General features: G+C 57.2%; 1 protein-coding gene across 1 annotated transcript; it reads right to left on the bottom strand.

The window, feature by feature from the left end:
* Positions 1–1,361: 1,361 nt before the first annotated feature.
* LOC140896705 (uncharacterized) lies at positions 1,362–16,849 on the bottom strand. The gene is made up of 8 exons (XM_073308709.2): positions 16,348–16,849; positions 15,709–15,895; positions 14,850–14,953; positions 14,320–14,431; positions 12,179–12,298; positions 10,569–10,964; positions 9,440–9,558; positions 1,362–3,358 (listed from the first exon to the last, which is right to left on the bottom strand). Exons 1-8 carry the CDS (start codon positions 16,519–16,521, stop codon positions 1,706–1,708), a joined length of 2,865 nt encoding a protein of 954 aa, XP_073164810.2. The 5' UTR covers positions 16,522–16,849; the 3' UTR covers positions 1,362–1,705.
* Positions 16,850–21,051: the final 4,202 nt, after the last annotated feature.

The following is a 21,051-nucleotide window of genomic DNA, read 5'->3' as shown; positions in this document are numbered from 1 at the left end:
TCTCCCCCCGTGGGGAGGGGCATGGCTCTTATCGCCAGCGTATAGCAGGGGGACAGATGAGCCTAAAGCACAGGGAATCTGAAGCAGAGCAGCCAGCTGCACCAGGGTCTCCCAAGGCCCAGACTTGCAGCCTATCCTCTCTGCGCCAGCCTTCCCCAAGCTGGCTCAGGGCACTGGCCTGCTGGAACTGCAGATGGGCGCGATCTCTCTCCCTCCACCCCATCCCTGTGTCCTGACAAATGGAGATCAGGACCTACGTTCACTAGGGGCAGTTCTGGGGGCAGGTGAGCGAGCCCCACCCAGGGGATGGGGTGGTTGTGGCCCCTCCCAGCAGCCCTGCCCGGGAGGAAGGGGCAACATGGCTTCTGCCAGCTGAAAGTGGAACCAGCTAAAGGAAGTAGGATTCCTCCCCGCTATCCCCCGGGTGCAGAGGAAGCCATGTGCTGCCCCAGAAAGCGCTATTGCCATAAGGGGCACTTCCAGGTGGGTGGCTGCAGCGAGCTTTGCCCTTCATGGCTTAGTTCATTATTTGATTCAAAATCATTGTTAGGACGCCCTTTCTGCCCCTCGGCGAGTGCAACACAAACACCAGCCTACTCTGCCTGTGTCTGGGGTGGGCACGGCCACAGCGCTGGGCCTTGCAAGTCCCCGAGACGCACGTGTCCGTGTCCCTGTTTTACAGAGGTGGTCTCAGCCATGCTGAGATGGGCAGGCACTTTTCCAAAGGTGCCCATTGATTTTACATCCCATCATCGCTGGGTGCCCAGCTTGAGCCACCTCGCAGGTGCCTGGTTTCCTGGAGCTGCAGAGCACCCGCCACCCTCCCAACATCGGCATCTTTACAGTGTCTCCATTTAGGCCAACAGCACTAGTCATGCTGGAAAATCTGGGCCACCGGCCTTAGCGCTGGGCCTAGACTCCTCAGTGGCGAGCGGGGATTTGAATTCAGCAGCTCATGACCTAGGTTTCACCCAGCAGCCTGCACTCCTCCCTCTAAGGAACAACCGCCCGAGGCCCCATGTGACTCTGAGGTGTCTACCCTGGTGTGTAAGCCCCACTGCAGCACAGAGAGCCGACGGCAGAAACCTTCTTACAGTACAAACCACGTGCGTCCCTTTAACACTCTGCTTTAGAGAGGCCAGTAAAGCCCCTGGGGCTGGGTCCCCGTGCCATGCTCCTGCAGGGGTGAGTGGAGAACACTGCTGGTGCCAAGAGGTGTAAATGACAAGTCAGGGTGCAGGGCATGGGAGAACCAGCTGACCCCAAGCAGCACCTTCTCCCCCCACCTCCACCTCTTCAGTCCCACCTGTCCTTCGCATGATGCTCCCGGGCCGCCGAGGCAGAGACACCGAGGCGAGACGCAGTTGGGGGATGTGTTTTATTCCACAAGCCAGGACACAGTTCCATTCAGCCCCTGTCTCCCATGCAGGGTTCTAGTTTCGTGGGATAACAGCCATGGCAAAAGGATACTGGCAGCAGGTGGTATGGTACCCAAAGTGATTTCTCCTGGGAGCCAGGGTCCCTCTTAGCTCCATCAGGCAGTCACCACTGGGCAGGAAGCAGTAGGAGAGAATAACTTACATGGAGAGGCCCTTCCTTGGCGTCAGCTCTCCAAAGGGCAGGTGGAGTGGCCAGGGGAGTCCTGGGCACAGCCGTGGGTGGCAAGAGAGGCTGTGAGGGCACAGTCTGTCCTGGGCAGGGCCTGTCACTCAAAGAAGAACATGCCAGGTGTCCTGTAAAGACAGTGGGGGAGTCCCAGCTGGTAACCATTCCCTCCTGGCAGGGAGAACGGGCTCCCACCCCACGACTCCTTCTGCTCCCCCTGCAGCTGGACGGCGGGTCTGAAGGGGGGCGGCTGGATGGGGGTCACGGGAGCTGTGCTCGGTGACGATGTCAAGAGGTGCTCCAGGGCCGAGTTGCACGCCCTCTCGTTCATGCAGAAGCTCAGCGCCTGCACCCGGCACTGGTAGTTCCCGCCCAATGTGTCAGAGCCCGAGCAGCCGAAGGAGCTGAAGACGGGCAGTGTCGGCTTGATATAGCTGTCGCCTTCGAAGGAGGGGAAGCAGGTTGGCGAAGGCTGCCGGCTGCAGGGCAGCGAGGGCTTGCTGGGCCCCAGCAGGGCTGGGAACACGGGGGCCACCTGGCTGAATGGCTGGGACAGCCCAATGGTGCACGCCCCAGACTCCTTACCCTCCTGTTCACTGTCGGGAGACACAGTCAGGGCTGGTGTGGCTTGAGGCGGTTCCTTGATGTCCCTGGTCAGCTGGGGGAGCTGTTGGGTCACTCGCTCCCCCGGGGCAGTGTATGGGGGCTGAGCTAGCTGGATGGGGGGCTGAAGCCCCCCAAAGACAGTCTCCTTCAGCCGGGGGCTCTCTTGCCCCTGGGTCTCCAGCAGGCGCCCCTCGAGGCCTGGGTAGCAGGGCTGCTTCTCAAAGAGCTGGGGTTTGGGCTCCGGCCCCTCCAGCGGGTACAGACACGCCTGCCTGGGTTTCTGCAGGTATTTCCTAGGGGTCAGCAGGCTGGCCTGGCCTGGCTGCTCTGGGCAATGGATGCTGGGCTCCTTGCTGCCCTGGCCACACTCCTTGGTACCCACGTGGACCTCCAAGGTCAGCGCCTGTCTCACGCCCGTCTGCCCCCCGCACGAGCTGAGCACCTGGCTGGCGGGAGCAAGGGAGGAGTAGTTGCTCTCTGTCTTGATCTCCTCGGCCAAGAGGGCCAAGGGCTGGGGGTGCTGCCGGGCCCGGTACTTGGGAGGTTTCTTCCGCGCCCCCTCCGCCTCGCCCTCCGGCGCCTCCCGCAGGCCGCGCTTCCTGGTGAACCGGCGCCGGCGGCGCAGGAAGCTGCCGTTCTCGAACATGTTGTAGCAGTCGGGGTCCAGGGTCCAGTAGTTGCCCTTGCCGGGTTTCTTGTCGTCCCGGGGCACCTTGACGAAACACTCGTTGAGCGACAGGTTGTGGCGGATGCTATTCTGCCAGCCCTGCTTGTTGTCCCGGTAGAAGGTGAAGCGGCCCATGATGTACCGGTAGATGCCGTTCAGGGTGATCCTCTTCTCCGGGGTGCTCTGGATGGCCATGGTGATGAGTGCAATGTAGCTGTAGGGGGGCTTGGTCGCCTCGCCCATCTGGGTGGGGGCCCCGCTGCCCGCACTCGGCCCACTGCTCTGGGGTGGCTCAGAGCTGGGGCATGGAGCTAGCACCATCCCCAGGTTGCCGCAGCCTCCTTGGTCACAGACAGAAGGCAGGATGCGCAGAGAGGAGGCAGGGATGGGATACTCCAATTGCATCCTTCCCGGGCAGGGATCCCTCCCGTCCCGTCCCGTCCAGAGCAGCTGGCCGCTGCGAACTCCCAGCTCCGACTCCTGTGGAAACCCGGTTCCAACTCAGTTAAAACTCCACTGCAGCCCAGCCTCCCGCCTCTGAAAAAGGCGAAAGGGGGCGGAAAGTCCCTCCTCTTGCCCAGAGCGGCATGGGGGCCACCTAGGGCGGAGCGAGGGGCAGTGAGAGCTGATAATCCATCTCCTGTTCGTTCTCCGAGGTTCCTGAGCCAGGCGGCTGGGAGGAAACACAACCAGGCTGCTGGCCGATCTGGCGCACTCAGTACTGCTGTTCCCAGACAGAGTGGGTGGGAAGCAAGGGGTGTGGAAGGGACAGGGAGGGAGGGAGGTGGTAGCTCAGTACCAGGCTTTCTGTTCTCGGGGGAGCCCTGGGGCAAGGCAGCCTGGGTTTTGTGCCCGTGTTCTCTCTGTTCATCCCAGTCTCTGACCCTCACTCACACTCCCTCTTTCGAGGGATCTTAGGGCTCTTTATCTCCCTTCACCCCATCTTTTCTGGGGGTCTCAGATCTCCTGGGGATCTGCTCACCCATTTGCTCTCCCCAGCTACGTAAACTGGCTTTGTTAGCGAATGTTTAATGTCCAGTGCCCCCTGCCTGCTCCCCCCCCCCCGGCAAGGGAGACTTGGGGAGGGAAGAGAATGGTGTGGGGAGACTTTGGGTTTTTTAGGGGATCCCCAAGGGGAGGAGGAAGGGGGTGCAGAGCTGGCAGTCACCTGGCTGGTTTTTGACCAGCCTGGCTGGTTTTTCTGTGCCCAAGCCGCTTGCCAGTCGGGGGACGTGGCGTGCCAGGTTTTTTGTTACACACAGAGGTAACTTGGCAGCTGGCCACGTGCATTGCAGCGGTGGGCACACCCGGGTCCAGGGGCTGGGGACCGGTTTGGGGTGAGGTAGACCCATTGCCCAGGGGTGGGGCTTGTGGACAGTGGGGTCAGGCTTCTGGAGCAGTGCTGTGGGGGGAGGGAAGGTCAGGTTGGGTGTGAGGGGGCATGGCCAGTGGCCTGTTTTTCTGTGCCTGGGAGGTGGCACCTGAGATCAAGGTAAGGCAGGGTAGGGGGAGGCTGCAGGTGTGGGGTAGGCAGAGTGTCACCATGCACCGGGCTGCTGAGGTCACTGGCGCCCTTGGTAAGAAGGAGCTAGTTTGTCCTGGCAGAATAAACTCCTCTAGGCTCCTGGCTCCCTCTGGCGGAGACTTGGGATATTAATAACAGTAGCATTGAGCCCTTCCCTGGGTAGACTTTACAAAGGATAACTACTGAAGTATCATTATCCCCATTTTACAGATGGAGTGGGGAAATGACGCAGTGGGCAGTGCAGTGATTTGCCCAAGGGAACCCAGCAGGCCAGTGGCAGAGCCAGGACTTGACCCTAGACTGGGACTCAGTTGTGCTCAATCCACTAGGCCATGCTGCCTCCCAATCCCTGTTTCTGAGGCCTGGCTCCCTCCCACCTCACTAACCCAAGTGGCTGCTCTCTGCAGCCAGTCCCGGCCTCGCTCTGGGCCAGGTGCTGTCCCCAGGGCAGTCTGGTTCTCGTGTCCGGTAGCCCAGGCCCTGGCTTTGGAGCCCTTCGGGGGAGCATGCCCACTGCCCAGAGACCCCTTTGCAAGGAGCGCTGGTGATTTAACAGCAGGGAGTCAGCACCGGGGATGCGCCCGGCTGGCACTGGGCACCCTGGTGCAGTGGGGTTTTCTCTCTCTGTTGCTCACCCAGCTGTTTCCTGAGGTTTATGCTTCTCGTTTTCCCTGATTTACTCTCCACAGGGTCTCCTCGCTGTGCTCACCACGAGACTCTACCCGTGGGGTAGCATCTGGGGGCCTCCCACCCTCTGACAGGCTCAGCCCTGCAAGCACAGCTGTGCCCATCTCTGGGCACTCTTGTGGAAGGAGTCAGTGACAGCCTCTCCCAGGGAGTGAATCTCAGGGCAAGCTCTTGCGGTCACACATTCCTGACTTTTCTAGCATTTCCCTGGTGTTGGGCCAGGTCCTGTCCAGGGCCCAGCTAACCCCACCGCTGTGCGGCTGGTGCCTGGCAGTCAAAGGAGAAGGGACGGGGGAACGAGTGCAGTGCCTTGTGGGTAGGCTGGAGAATGAGCGAGTGGTAGGACGGAGAGGTTGGAGGGGAGGCATGTGAGTAGGACAGCAGGTGACGCGTGTGTGACGAAGTGGGACTGTTCTTAATGTTTCCTCTGAATAGTGTGGGGTGCCTCAGTTTCCCCTAGGCAGTTCTTAAGTATCTAGGTGGTGGGGTAAGGGTGTATGATCACTGCAGAGCCCTAGAGGGCAGGTGTGTGCAGGGGTCTGGACACAGAGAATGGCCGACACCCTGTTTCCTGGCCACTGATGGCCTGGGCCCTTCCCCGCTGCAAGGTGAGAGCTGAAGGGTTGGAGAACAAAGGAATCCAGTGACCTCCTGGCCTGGGAAAGGGACAAAGCCCAGAGGAGGAGGGGCTGGAGGGAGTTTCAGTTTGGGGTTGGCTGGGACATGGAGTGAAGGGCAGACGTGGTTGTCTGGCTCACTGCCCCCCAAAATGGACCCAGCTGAGGGGTCCTGTTCTCTGCACCTACAAGCTCTGTTTTAGACCATGTTCCTGTCGTCTAATAAACCTCTGTTTTACTGGCTGGCTGAGAGTCACGTCTGACTGCGGAGTTGGGGGGCAGGACCCTCTGGCTTCCCCAGGACCCCGCCTGAGCGGACTTGCTGTGGGAAGCACACGGAGGGGCAGAGGAGGCTGAAGGCTCCGAGGTCAGACCCAGGAAGGTGGAAGCTGGGTGAGCTGTGTGTCCTGAAGACAGGCTGCTCCCAGAGAGGAGACTTCCCCAGAGTCCTGCCTGGCTTCATGGGGAGCAGTTCCAGAGCATCGCCCGGGGACTCCGTGACAGCGTGGCCGGGGGAGCTGAAGCGAAGGTGAGCGGGAGCCCGGATAGAGAGGGAGGCCAGGCGTGCAGGACAGGGACGAGGGCTGCCCCACAGGCAGCGTGTTAAGACTTGGCCTGGAATGCAACGAGCCCAGCAAGCCGCTGCTCTGCCTCCGGGTTGTACAGCAGGGCCAGGGGCCAAGGCGCCTTCGCTCCCCTGGGAAAGGACACGAGCAATCCAGGGCAGAGCCAGGAGCTCGCAGAGCTCCCTCAGGGTTGAAGTTGATGAAAACAGGAGGGGGCGCTCTCACTGCAGAGGGGGTGAGTGCTGCTTACCCAAGGCAGGAGGAGGAAGGGGTGCTCCCTTGTGAGCTGCTCGTCACCCCCGCTGCCCGCCCCCTCCCCAGAAAGTCTCCCCAAGGCCATGTGGGGGAAGGGGGAGGACCCTTCTCTGCAAACCTCCACTCTCAAATTCACATGCTGGCTGTTGCAAGCCAAGAGGCGTCTGCTGAGGTGAAGCCAAGCGTGCTGCCTAGGCTACACTCAGGCTTGAGCCGGCGCGTCCCCCTCCCCTGTCTAGCCCCTGCTCTGTGCCCCTCTTGGCCAACCCAAGAGCAAAGCTGAAATACACTGGGGGGGGAACCGGCTCCTCTGGTGCTGCCCTTGGGCTTGCAGCTGGGGCTTTGACATGCCTGTGACCTTGCCTGGGAGGAGGAGTCCCTGCAGCAGGCTCAGCCAGTAAGGATCCTGTGCCCGTTTTCAAAGCGCTTTGCAAAGGGCGTCCAATCAACCCAGTGATCGGGGAGGCAGTAATGTCCCCTTGTTACAGAGGGGGAAACTGAGGCACGGAGCAGGGATGTGACACACTCAAGGGCACACAGTCACTACCAGGGCTGGGGTTAGACATCAGGAATTCACAGCTTCCAGGCCCAATCCATGCGCCGACGCCAGCCTCTCACCACAGAGGATGGAGCCATCCCAGGAGCTGGGCACTGAACCACCCAACTGGGCACAGGGCACCTCAGAAAGTTTCTTCAGGCCATGTCCCCAGGTGGCGAAGAGGAGCCCTAGGCCACCCCGGCATTGATCCCAGGAACCTGGCAGAGGCAGGCCAAGAGAGCGCACTCATCTCCCAGCTGGGAGAGCCAGGCCTGTGATCCCCTGGGGAATGAGCCCTCACTTTAACCTCTCCTCAGACCCTGAGCTAATGGCTGCTGTGGCCCAGCTGCTCCTGCCTGCTCTCCGCTAGATGGCACCTACCAGCCGCAAAGCCACTGCGGGGAACTCCCTCTCCTGATCAGCCAGTGCCTTCAGCAGGGAATTTCAGTGCAGCTGCTCGGGGCTGAACGCACCTTCCCTGTGGCACCAGCAGGGGCTACTGGGCCCTAGATTCAGTTTGGAGCTATTGCTCCCCAGCCCGGGGTGGGGGAATAGAAGTAAGTTTTACTGTCTCTGTTTTACTTTATTGTCATCAGCTGCTCTGAACCCACTGTCCTGCCCTGAGCTCTGTGCTACTGACCCAGAGCGGTTTTATTCACAGCCATTTCGGAAGGGCAGGTTTCTAGGGTCACAGAACTAACCATCACCCTGCTTCAACCAGAGACATAAAATCACAGTTGCCAGGGTACAAAAATCAACACTTCTTCTGTATCAGCGTAACCCGCCATGTCCCAAATCCCGTGTCGTATTCCAGCAGAGCAATGTCACAGCTATCCTGCCACACATTAGTCTGGGCTGACGTCCCCATGCCTGAGCTCCGGATAAAGATCATGCTCCCCCCAGAGAGGGGCTAATGCCAATAGCTCTACAGGGCCGATTCCAGGGTTACCGCTGTCGATCTATCCCAGGCTCTAGTCCTTATGTGCAGAGGCTGGCTGGGTCGCTCCATGCTGTGTTATGCAAGGCTACTCCCGGGTTAGAGGGCCTCCATTAGAGACAGGGCTAGTGGGGGGGGTGTGAGGTGGGCACGATCTTTTCCACGCTACACGAGCTCGAGTGTGAGTGGGGTCGAGGCACGTCTTCCTCTACCAGGGGCTCAGGGCTGGCACAGCTGTTTCAGGATCTGGGTGATGTGGCTGGAAGCATCAGTGGCATGCAGCTGTGAGGAGTCGCGCTGTGACAGTGGCCCCATGCGCTGGGCATGAAGGAAGAGCTCCCGTGCAAACACGGGCTCAACCTGCAATGCAAGGGCGCAGTTGGGTCATTGCAGGCAGACAGGCCCTGCAGCACACCCCGGTCACCTCCCTCACTCCCCGGCACTCAGTGGCTGCCTCCTTCTAGCACGCACCGACCTGGCGAGCTGACTGTGCACTCCTGCATGCCCAGCGCACGGTGTGCTGGGGTCTACGAAACCTCTGGGCGGCCGGAACTCAGGCTTCCTCTCCAGCCAGCCAGCATGCCCTGCAGCAGCCTGTGTCGGAGCTGCCGGGTGCCGCTCTACCCTGCTTTGTTCCAGGGCTCAGGAGCATGATTTACAAAGTAAAACTATTTCCTCATGTTTATTTCCCACCCCCCACTGTTCCTCACAGTTCTTGTCAACAGCTGGAAATGGCCCACCTTGATTATCACTACAAAAGGTTTTTTTTCTCTCCTGCTGGTAATAGCTCACCTTACCTGATCACTTACAGTGTGTACGGTAACACCCATTGTTTCATGTTCTCTGTGTATATAAATCTCCCCACTGTATTTTCCACGGCATGCATCCGATGAAGTGAGCTGTAGCTCATGAAAGCTTATGCTCAATTACATTGGTTAGTCTCTAAGGTGCCACAAGTCCTCCTTTTCGATTTACAACCCGCCGCTCAGGGCAATGGGGGACAGCCGTGGAGACTTGGTTAGTAAAGAGCTGACGAGAGGGAGCCCGAAGGAGAGAACTGGCAGCCCATGTTCCTCCCCCACAGAGGCGCCGACTCCGGAGCTCAAGCACCATGGGAAAACATAGGGGGTGCTCAGCACCCACCAGCCACAGTGGCTCTGTGGCCCCAGGGCTGGTCACTGATCAGTGAGCGGCTGGCAGGCGGTGCCCGGGAGAGGGGTGGAGAGGAGCTAGAGGTGGGCGGGCGGGGTGGAGACCTGGGAGGTGGAGCCAAGGCAGGAAGAGGCGGAGCAAGGGCGGGGCCTCAGGGCAGAGCAGGAGAAAATGAAAGTATGGGCTTGTGCCCCACCCTGGAGGTCACAGGGGCCATGTGACAGACCCCGGACAAACAGCCAGCCAAGTCCAGCAGAACCCCCACGGCTGCCCCAGATACTCACATGGGCCATGATGAGCTTCTGAAAGTTCTGGCTCGGGGTGGGGGGATACTCCTCTCCGAAGCACAGGCGGATCTGATACTGGGGCATGGGCTCCCCACGACTCAGGTAGCTCCGTAGTTCTGAAACCCACAAGCATTTCCAGCCATGACTTGGCGCGCTCTCAATAGCCTGGCACACGCAGCCGGGGGCTGGGCAGACCCTGCCCAGGGGGCTGATGGAGACACGACAGTCCAAAGGTCTGCACCGGGGGAGGACCCTGCAAGGTCACTGGATCTTGGGGCACAGAGAGATTTCACTGGGTCATGCACAGTCCTCAGGGGGAAGGCATGGATCTCTTCGAGGGAGGGAGGGAGACAGCAGCAGGGGTGGGACTCATGCTAGTCCTCTCCCTGGGCCGTAGAGCCAGCGGGCTCCTTACAACTCCCAAATGGGGGTCTCAGCGGGAAGAAACCCGTGGGTCATACTGGTTCATCCTGTCCGAAAGCTTTGACCTCCCAGGTCACTACAGGTTTCAGAGTAGCAGCCGTGTTAGTCTGTATCCGCAAAAAGAACAAAAGGACTTGGGGCACCTTAGACACTAACCAACTTATTTAAGCATAAGCTTTCGTGAGCTACAGCTCACGGATGCATCCGATGAAGTGAGCTGTAGCTCACGAAAGCTTATGCTTAAATAAATGGGTTCGTCTCTAAGGTGCCACAAGTCCTCCTTTTTAGGTCACTCCAGTGCATCGCAAGGCAACTCAGATCTCCCCGGCCCAGCACAGAGCGAGAACTCCTGCTCCTCAAACACGGGCTCTTAGCACTGGAGCCCAAGGAGAAATGCTGCTGGCAGAGCAGGGCACATAAGACACAGCTGAGTGGCTCTGATTCAACCCAGCACAGGCTCGCCAGGCACAGACATTCCAGCCAGTTCAGTCCCATATTCCCTGTTCTGTAACGTACTAGCGAACAAGCGCCTCCCAGGCCCTGGTCACTGAGGCAAAGAGCAAGTGCCCAGTGACTAGGGCAGGACGAGGTGGGCTGTATGCTCCTCTCTTCCCCATGCCCTTTGCCCAGGTCTCCCAGCCTCCCCGAGCACGTCACTGCCATGCCCTTGAGCTGCCCCCGGGCACGCTGAACGGGCACGTACGCTGCAGGAACTGCTGGGTGTCCAGGAGCTTGTAGGTTTTCTCCCGCTCCAGCTTGTTGGGTCGGTTGCTGTGAGGCGCCATGGGCCCGTTCCAGTATACCCTGCCCTGGCACTGCCGCTTCATGAAGACGCCTTCGGGGGCCACCCACAAGAGGACGCCCCGGTCCAGGTGGGGGAGAAGCCGTTCCAAGACGCCCGTCACGCCCGCCATCCTGCTGTCGCCGGTCAGTGGGCGGGGAGAGGGGAACTGGATCTGCTCCATGGAGGATGGGCCGTAGAGCCGCTCGTTGTCAGCCGGCACCAGGCGGTAGGTGATGCGGCAGCCCTCAGCAGTGCGGGTGGTGAACTCCTTCACCAGCACGTCGCGGTAGTAGAGGCGGACATGCAGCCAGCAATCTGGGGGAGTGGGGGAGGGAAGAGGGGTCAGGAAGTAGGGAAGCTCCCAGGGACAATGGATGAAAGTTGGGGGCCAGTGGGTCGCAGGAACCCAGTATCTGGGTCACTGACACTCAGTCATAGCCAGGGCACTGAACAGGCCCCTCGGCCACTGATGGCCCTGGGCCCAGCTCCCCGGCTCAGACAGAGCCGAGCGACCTCCCGGCAGCAATCCCAGGGAACCACCTGGAGGCATGGACGGGGCTGGAAGGCAGCCCAGTGCTGCAGGGCTCTAGAGCGCCGGTTAACATCCCCTGCTCCATGCCGCCTCAGCAGCAAACCGCCCCAGCCCGCTGGAGGGGAGCGGTCAGTATGCTGTGCTGCGAGGAGCTGGGACCACGTGCCCAGCGCTGCCCTGAACCACGGAGCAGGTCGGGGCCCTGCCCCCAGCTGAGTTGGGTGTTGCTCCTGGGGGGAGCTTGCAGCAGTGGAGGGTGGAGCGGGAGACCTGCCGGCTGCCTGCCTAGAGTTAGGCCAGGAGGTGTTGTGGAGGGGAGGAGGGATGTCAGTGCTGGGGCCAGCCCCTCCCAGACGTGGGCCAGGCCTCGGAGCTTAGGCACCGTTAGCTGGAACGGCAAGCACCTGGTGCTGTGAGGGGCAAGTCCAGTTGGCAGGAAACCCAGCCGGGCCCAGCTTGCCCCGGATGTGAACACCCGCCCCCACGCGAAGGCAAAGCCAGGCAGAGCGGGATTTACACTCCCTTCCCGATTCTGGGCTGCTGCAGGGACCATCTGGTAAGTTAGAGCATCCCCAGGGTTGCGAGCTGCTGCTCGGTGTTTGTGTTGGGGGAAGGGGAAAATGAAGGGCAAGCCCCTAATTCCCCTGTGTGAACATGCTTAATTGAAAAACCAGAATGTGCCTCGGAAGGGACAGAAAGCCAGGGGTCAGCCCTTGATCCCATGTCCATGCTGGAGCCCTGGTAGGTGTGTGCACGTCTCTCCAGCCAGGACTGGGATCCCTATGGCAGAGCCCCACAGAACCTCAGCACCCAAACTGCAGGAGGGCACTTCAGTTCCCGACAGTCTGGAGACCCCGAGCCCCAGAATCCCAGTGGTGGGTGAAATTCTGGCCTCACTGAAGTCAATGATTTCAATAGGGCCAGGGTCTCCCTCTCTGCCTCCCTCCCCTGTGCAGCAGAGGGGGAGATCCTGGGCTGCCCCCCTCCCCTCCTCTACCTGAGTTGTTGATGTCTGCAGTGGGGACGTGATTGGAGTTGGGATCACCCAGCTGTGGGCTCTGCAGAAAGCGAGCATGTGTTGGGCTCCAGCCACAGAAAACCCCTTTCACCTGATACCCTAGGAACAAAACAGAAACCGAGCTTGCCAAGTTATCCACTCTCAGAGACGGGCCTGGGGCAGTCAGTCCAATGCCCTCTCTTTGCCTCCAGAGAGCAGGGGAGTTTCTCATGAGCACAGCACTTGTTATTGGGTGCCCCGGCTTTTCCCAAGGGTGGGGGCAGAGAGCCTGAGAACTGGTGAGCTCCTCTCTGGCAGTCTCTATGCCCGGCAGGAAAAGCCATCTGGGGAGCAGCGGAGCAGTGCTCAGAATGGCCCATGTTTCCATAGATTTGTGTCAAATCTCTTCTCTCTCCCACCCGTGCAGCCCCACAGAACAGAGTAAGTGTCTGGCTGGGAGAGGGAGAGCAGGATTTAGATGTTCGGTCTGTTAGGCAACTGGGCAACAAACGCCCACGCCTGTAACTCCCTCCCTGTTCTTCCTCTCCCACCCCTGCTGTACTTTCCTCAGCCATGTATGTTCCCGAGATCTACGGAGCATGGGGCTGCTCTGTCTGCATGCACCCGGCATTTCTGACAGCAGCCAGCAGGTTGATTATATGGCTCCCACAGGCAGCTGAAGGAGACTAACAACAGAAAATATTGTGCCCTTCATCCACGGAGCTCAAAGCACTTGCCAAACAGGGCTGGATCAGGGCCCTGAGCGCCCTGTCACGAAGTCCAGTTGCACTCGTTATATGGAGGAGTGGAATGAGGCACCAAGAGGTGACTAAGTAACTTGGCCAAAGTCAAAGAGTGAGTTAGTGGCCAAGCTGGGAACAGAACCCAGGAGTCCTGCCTGTGTTCTTGAGCTCCACTCATTAGACACACTCCCACAGAGGCTCTGAATCGGGAGCTGGAAACCCAGCCAGGCTGACAGCCCTTTGCTCGCTGCTCAGGAAACTCTTAAAAGCCCCTTGAAGTAAACTGATCAAAAGCAGGTTTCCAGGTTCTGGCCAACAAACTACCCAGTTCCTTGTAACTCCGCTGCTCTTCACTGCAGAGCAGCTGTGTCCGAGGCAGTGCATGTCAGCGAGCGATGCCTGCATATGCTGCCGAAATTGTGCACCACAGCAAGTGTTACCCAGCATGTGCTGTAACGCAGTGGCTCTCAACCAGGGGTCGGAAGTACAGGGCCAGCATTAGGAGGTAGCAAGCAGGGCAATTGCCTGGGGCCTCATAGCACTGGGGGGCCTGTGAAGCTAAGTTACATGCTTCAGCCCCAGGTAGTGGGTCTTGGGCTTCAGACAAGGCTCACAAGTGAAAAACTCAAGGCTCAAGTATCACTGAATAAGTGAAATGTACGTATGGTATTTATATTCCCATTGATTTATTTTATAATTCTATGGCAACAAAGAGAAAGTCAGCACTTTTTCAGTACTAGTGTGACCCTTTTGTATTTTATGTCTGATTTTGTAAGAAAGTAGATTTAAGCGAGGTGAAACTTGGGGCTGTGCAAGACAAATCAGCCTCCTGAAAGGGGTACAGGAGTCTAGAAAGGCTGAGAACCACGGCTATAACTAATAACCCAAGTCAGTGCAGGGACTGGCCGAGGGTATGTTTCTTTCCCAGACTGCTGACAAGAAGCACTGAGTAAAGTGAACCAATTTAGCTCTGAGTTGAGGCATCATCTGTTAGTGTAGCTAGCATCCTGGCTGGAATATAGTTACAGAGATGGGCAGAGCTACCATGGTTTCAGATCCGGACCCAAAGTGCAGGGGTACTTGGATCGCAGGTTCTGGTCTGTGCCCATGTCTCATAGTGACAGAACTCACTCAATTAAAGGGAACTCTGAAAAAGAGTAGGGGATTCCTGTAATCACTGGGGAACTAGAGGGTATCAGAAGCCACCCCAAGCCCTGGAGGAGTTTGGGCCCAGACTTTAAGGCTCAGGACCATCCCTGGTCAGAAGCAGTGAGGGGAGTGAATAAGAAATGAGTGAAACTAATCTTTAAAAAATCAAAAATAACATCTTTAGCAACTGCTCTCATGGGTACTGGTAAAGAGATGAGAGGCTGGGAATGGACAAGTCCCCTTCCTTACCCCAGTCTGCCGGATGGCTTGGTAAGTGGGAGACCAGCGGGACTGGAGAAGTCTGGCAGGTCTCCATCAGATCCTTCTTCCCATCCTCTTCCAAACCCGAGGACATGCTAGTCTGGGAGGAAGAGAACAGAACCCATGAGAACAGGACGAAGGGAGGAGTCAAGCAAAGACCTGGGAACCAGGTGACCTGAGTTCCATTCCAGGTTCTCTGGACAAATCACTTCCCTGCTGTCCATGCCTCAGTTTCCCATGTGTAAAATGATGACAGTCCTTGCCTACCTCAAAGCAGTGCTGCAAGGCTCTCAGCTAGATGTTTGTAAAGCTCTTTGAGATCCTTGGATAAAGGGAACTAGACAGGTACAAAGTATCATGAAATGAAAGTAGCCAGAGACCTGCGTGGGGACACCCATAAAATACCAAGACTTGTTATCAAACCTGGAACCCATGTTCTCTGTGGGGCAGACGAAAGGAGGAAAGAGGACTGGACAAGAGAAAGGTCAGTGCAGATGATAACCTCAACCCACTCGCACCTTGTCTGGCCCGCAGTTAACTCCCATCTCCGGGTCCCCTGGGGCTGGGGGCTGGCTTGCCTGCTGTTCTTCTGGGGGAGGGGACTCCAGGCTGCCTTCCTTCTCTGCAGAGAGAACATGAAATCTGTTACTCGCCTGAGAGCAACAGAGCTGCTGCGAGAATACTTGCCCTCCCTGGGATCACTGCCCAGAAGAACACGACTTTATGCCCTTCCTTTCACTGCAAATTGTGGCTCCAGGAATTGCCTGGAGGAAATCAAACCCAGCACTTCCCCAGCTCCAAGCGACCTCGAATGAGCCCCGAAAAGCTGCGGGACGAAGTTTCCTGCAATGTGAACGTATTCTGTCTGCTAAGTGCTTGGCATTGCTGAGCTACGGGCATGCTCCTCGTAACCTGGACACGCTCCGTCTTCCCACAGCCGGCTCCAGGGGATGCTGAGCGATCGGAAGAGCCGTGCTGTAGAATCAGGACACATTCCCTCTGCCAAAGCCCACCCCAGTGGTAGGGAGGGTTTGCTGCTGGAGGTTATTTCCTTCCGAACACGGCCATGCACCAGCATGGGTACTGCCCTGCCTACCTCCCGTGTGGTGCTGGGGATAAGAATGTCCCATTTGGCGTTTAACAGTTCCCATCCCTCAGGCCCAGACCTGGGTGCTATCTGGAAACAAACTAATTTCCCCAGGGCAGACTGGATCCTGGCAGAGGAGGGTTATTGGGAAGGGACCAGCGTAGGGAAGAGTGACTCTGGGTTTGTGGAACAGGAGGGGTGGGAAATGCTTCCCGAAAAGGAACAAGACTGTGGCTCCATCTCAAGTTGGAAGAGGCAACCTCCCTACCGAGGTCCCAGGGACGCCATACCGGGGTCTCTGGCTCCATCCGATAGGATCTGGTACACTTTGTACGGCTCTGAGATGTCCAGCTGGCTTCTTTCGGGGACCTCCTGAAAATCGGTGCTTTTGTTCAGGGCGCACCGGAGGCGGGTTTTCCAGGTGGAGGGGTCTGCCTTTGTTCCTTCCTGGTACTTCCCCTTGTAGACAGCCCAGGCCTGCAATGCAAGGAAACGGGCAAAAGCTGCCCCGCGCTTCACCCTGCAACCACGGGAGGTGCCCCCCCCCCGCGAGACTCTTCTGGGCAGGCCCATGACCAGGCAGGTCACAGCTTAGCAGGTGCCTAGCACGGCGCAGGTGCATGCTGCCAGGCCTCCAGGAACAGCCTTTGAGAGAGGGGCACCAGCGCCCAGTCCGAGGGGCTGCGGTGGTGCCGGCCAGGGTGTGGATGGCAGGAGGGCTGGGGCGGTGGCAGAGAGCCGGGGCTGGGAGAGGCAGAGAAGGGGGGCGCTGGAGCTGATGGAGGGAAGGGAGGAGGGGAGCAGCCGCGATTCACCCCACGCCCCAGAGCCTGGCTGCAGGCTCCGATCTCTTTCCCCGGGGGACCTGCAGCGCGGCCCCCCGCCGGCCCCGGGGCTCCTGCCCGCCGCCCCAGGTGCCCGCCCGCTACCTTGAAGAGCGCCGCGTCCTGCTGCTGGCGATAGTCCTGCTTGGCGGCGTGTTTCCAGGGGATGCGGAAGATGGTTTTCTCGCGGTTCTCCCAGCGCAGCCCCGGGTACCTGCCGCTGTCGATCTGGGCGATAAGCCATTCCTTGAGCCGCATGTGGCTCCCTGTCTCCGCCATGTGGGCGGCCCTCGCCAGCCGGACCCTGCCTAGCGCCGGGGCCCTGCGCCTCTGCCCGCCAGGGCGCTGCGCCCGGGGCTCTCCGCGGGACCCCAAAGCGCCCGGCCTGGACACCGGCTCCGGGCCCCGCTCTCTGCTCGCGCGGCTCCGCCCGCGACCACCCGGCTTCAGCCGGCGGCCCGAGGGCTGCTCGGCTGCCCCAGGCCCTGCCCTGCGCGCTGGCCGATGCCCGCGGGAGCTGCGGAGCCAGGCGGGCGCGGGGTGAAGCGCCCACGGGGTGCAGACACGAGCTGTGTCCCCGGAGCAGGCAGGACGAAAGCGAAAGAGCTGCGCCGGAGCGATTTCACTTTCTCTTTCCTGCGGGGGCTGCTTTCGGTTTTGTGTAAGGACTAAGGGGCTGGAGCCCCACGGCCCAGGGGATAAGGGGCTGGACCCCCCATCCCCAAGTAACATGGGTCAAGGAGCACCCCGCTTTCCCGGGACCGTGGAACAGGGGCCTCCAACCTCCAGGGGACTGGGATGGGGATTGTTCTCCCTCAGGTGGCATGGGGCTGGCCAGGGCTGGATTACCCAATAGGCAGACTAAGCACCTACTTAGGGCACCAGCAAAGCAGGGGGCAGGAAAAAAAGTGAGACTTTTTTTGAAAAAAATTGATATTTGATATTTCAAAACAAGCATCGAAGTAATCATCATGGAAAAATCAGAACTTTGTTAGACTTCCTTACACTGCACTACACACTCCTCCCCCGTTTTTCTGTTCTCTTTTACCACACAAGTCAAGCTCTCCAAGAAAAAGAATTGGATCTGAAAAGGTGTGCAGACCTCTGTCAATCATTAGGAGACCCCTTACACACTTTGAGGAATTCAGAGGAGCAGCCGTGTCAGTCTGTGTTCGCAAAAAGAACAGGAGGACTTGTGGCATCTCAGAGACTAACCAATTTATTTGAGCATAAGCTACAGCTCACTGCATCAAATGCATTTGAGGAATGATTTTGAAAGATTTGAAGACCTATCAAAAGATGTCTTGCCTGATACTAACTACAAAGAAGCCCAGTCCCGCAAGCGAATCAGGAAAAAAACAAGCAAATGATAGCAGTGCAACAGAAACAGCACTGAATCCTAGAGACAAATTTTGCATATCTACTTAGTACACAACAATTGATACGCTTGAAGCTCATATGAAGAGGAGAGGTGAAGTGTACAAAGAAGTATCAAGTAGATTTTCTTTTCTAAACAATATGGACTTATCTGACGAACAATATTCACAAGGTTCCCAAAAGCTCGTTGACTCAGACTCTGCTGACTTGAACATGAATCTCTGTGGAGAAGTGCGGCAGTTCCACTGTCATGTGCGTGCAAAGTTTAATGAAACAGGAAAAATGAAATTCAGTCACACTGATCTTCATGGCACAATATTGAAAGGCGGAATACAATGTGTATTTCCAAATGTAGAGATTGCATGACGTATTTTTCTAACATTGATGATTACTAAGCTCTCTGCAGAATGCTCTTTTTCTCAGCTGAAAAGAACAAAAAACGCTCAGAGAACAACAATGTGTCAGGGCAGACTTGATTCACTTTCCCTATTGTGTATGGAAGCGGACATGCTTCGTCGAATCAGTTTCGATGAACTTATCCAGAATTTTGCAATCAGAAAATCTAGAAAGAAGCTGTTTAATTTCAGCATACTTGTAAGTTTTGTGCCATTTCGAAAAATAAAATTTTATTTTACGGTATAGCATTGTTTTTATTTTGAATTATATATGAGGGGGGCACCATAATCTTTTCAGTGCTTAGGGCCTCTAAAGGTCTTAATCTGGCCCTGGGGCTGTCACTAGCCAGACAGCGACCCCTGGGTCAGGGCCTAGGTTCTAGCACCCACGATGTTAGCTCGGTCCATTAGCTTGTTAGCTTGTTGCCTGGGTCCAGGTTTCCCTGTATTTCCTGCAGCTCCTTGCTGAGGCTGAAAGCCAGAGGTGCTGGGTTATTATTGGTCTTCTCCTGTGAACAATCAGCTTTTTCATTTTTTTCATTTTCTATGCAGTAAGGAAAATGCAGCTGGTTTGGCCCTGTGTCAGTCACCAGCCGCTCATTGTAAAGCTACCGTTCATCCCTGTCACCTTCGGAGTTGTCTTGCTCCCCCGCCCCCTAGCCTGAGGCTGTAACTGCGGTTTCAAAATGGGAAACAATGGAGCAAAATCTATAAATAAAAAGGTGACCTTGTCACTGTCAAGCAAGTTACCAAGAGATGGGTGCATTTGGGGCTATAGCTGGTAATTCGCTGACGTGAATCATTGAGCCATTTCCAGCTAGTAACTGGATAATAACGGAAGGAGCCTCCCGCTGAGCCATGGGCATGGACAAGCTCTGAAGGTCAGGCCTGTTTGCCCGTTACTAATGTGTTGGTAATGGAAATACGTTCAGGAGCTGGAAGATGACCAGTGCTGGGCCGGGCCAGCGTATGGCATTGGCTGTGTCTTCATGGCCAGAAGCAGAACATTGCACAGTGAGAGAGCCCTGTAGTTTTTAGCTCGATGTAGCTAGTGTGACACAGCCATGCCCAGGTGGGTATATTGCTCCATGTCCAGCCATCTTCTAAATATTCCACCCAAGGGAGGACATGTGGGGTCTCTGCCTAAAGCTAAGTCCTGGGCATTGCAAGAGGTTTGCTAGAGGGAAACAGTTTGAGAGCCACATAACACGTATCAGAGTAGCAGCCGTGTTAGTCTGTATTCGGAAAAAGAACAGGAAAAAGTGGAAAATTTTCCACTGAATGCACCCGATGAAGTGAGCTGTAGCTCACGAAAGCTTATGCTCAAATAAATTGGTTAGTCTCTAAGGTGCCACTAGTCCTCCTTTTCTTTTTACATAACACTAGAATATTATGTTCCAAATCCACTGGGAATGCAACCTGCCACCTGACGAGAGGGAGGCTGAGAGCTGACCCAATCAACATGGGAACAGTGAGCACCCGATGAGACAGCCTGTATTTACTGTCTCAGCAAGATGCAGGCTGGAGGGTTTACAAAGACAAATGAACCCTACGAGAGTTCTAGCTGGAGGGGGCTACCTGGGCTAAGAGACAATAGTTGTGATTGTGTAAGAGCACCGGAAATGGCCCAGGTGGTTTCAGTTACAGAGGAGTGACTTGACCAGCCGGCGCTGTCTCATGAAAGTTGAGTCCTAGCTTCTGGAACTAGAACAGTGCTGCGAGAAATGACCCGTGGGTGAGAAATACCTCGTCAGACAGGAAGGTAATTTGTTATGAAGTACTGGCTACAGCTTGCAGTTTACGTTGTTCTTGCCCCGTACCCTCATGTTTCCAAGTCCTTCTCCTTGCTTTCAGCTGAATCTCTATTTCCAGCTCTGTTAAATGGTCCAAGGATGTCTGTCTGCCCTGGCACTTCACAGCCCTCATCATTTTCGGTAAGACTCGCTGGCCCATTCAGTCCTTGAGCAACACCATCACCACTTAGTGCTGGTTCTGATGCTGGTTTGTGTGAGGTGGACACTTTGGCCCATAGAAATTTGTCAGAGCCCCACCAGACTCATTTGGCACAGCCCCGTGACAGGGTGCGCTGACCCCTGCTGGAGCAGGGAAACAAGGGGTTAATTCCCAGCAGGGCCTGGCCTGGAACCTGTTACTTGCCATTTGGTGTGAGAAAGCTTTCAGCTGGTGGGCATTTAACCAGGAACAGGATGGAAGCGAGGGAAGAGCTTGCTCAGAGGGGAAGGGGACTGGACAGGAACAAAGCCAGAAGACCTGGCATGTCCCAGGACTGGACTCTCCCTGGAGAGGCTGCAGGTGAGAGGCTCAATCGCGGGTTCTGTTTGTTGGAAAGGCTGGAAGGAGCCTGCCAGGGCGGTTGCTGGCCTTTGGGGGCTGGGGCTGTAGTTTTCCTTGGGGTGTTTGTTCTGTCCTTACTGGGGAGCCAGATGCTGCCATTCCAGGGAGCCCTGCTCCAGCCCTCAGAGTGGCACATTTTAGTCATCACCAGCAACCGAGAGGCCAAAGGCTCGTGTCCCGCTGGTGCCTAGCAGGGAAGTGCCATTTCACGTCTCTGCCTGACACGGGCCTGGCTAGATGCTTTTCAGTTCTGAGTAAGAGAAAGTAGCCTGAGGTCTGAGGGGGCAGGTGTGGGGCTCCTGAAACCCAACCAGCTCATTTCAATGGAAATCATTGAAATGAATAAGCCATGGCACGCCCAGGCTGACTGACACCCTTGTGTTCCCCCATCTGTCCCCATGTGCCATAGACTCCAGGGCTCTGTTGATCTGGCTTTGGGGGTGCTATAGAGACCACTGGGCTCTGGAGACACTGAGACCTGCCCAGCCTGCTCTCCGGGGCCCCTGTGCATAGCTATGGGTGCTAATTGTGCTTGGGTTAGCAATGGGCCTCCCCATGCTGTTTAACTGGGCCTGACCCTGTGCAGTGTGGAGAAGGGGCAATGAGCCTCTCTGCAATGGACCGTGCGGATGGACCAACAAGAGACACCCCCACCCCCGGACTTCAGTAGGCTTCAGTGCTT

The sequence above is a fragment of the Lepidochelys kempii genome, chromosome 13 (genome assembly GCF_965140285.1).
Source record: "Lepidochelys kempii isolate rLepKem1 chromosome 13, rLepKem1.hap1, whole genome shotgun sequence".
Taxonomy (NCBI): Eukaryota; Metazoa; Chordata; order Testudines; family Cheloniidae; genus Lepidochelys; species Lepidochelys kempii.
Note: the sequence above shows the minus strand (reverse complement) of the source record. Positions and strands in the feature narration are given on the sequence as shown.

Bases quoted from the DNA above. Each gene is read 5' to 3' on its own strand.
- LOC140896705 (XM_073308709.2), bottom strand. From the start codon at position 16,521: ATGGCGGAGACAGGGAGCCACATGCGGCTCAAGGAATGGCTTATCGCC. The intron at 10,965-12,178 runs GTAGAGGAGGGG...CCACTCCCCCAG, and splicing joins TGCAGACATCAACAACTCAG to ATTGCTGGCTGCATGTCCGC. The intron at 9,559-10,568 runs GTACGTGCCCGT...TGTGGGTTTCAG, and splicing joins CACCCAGCAGTTCCTGCAGC to AACTACGGAGCTACCTGAGT.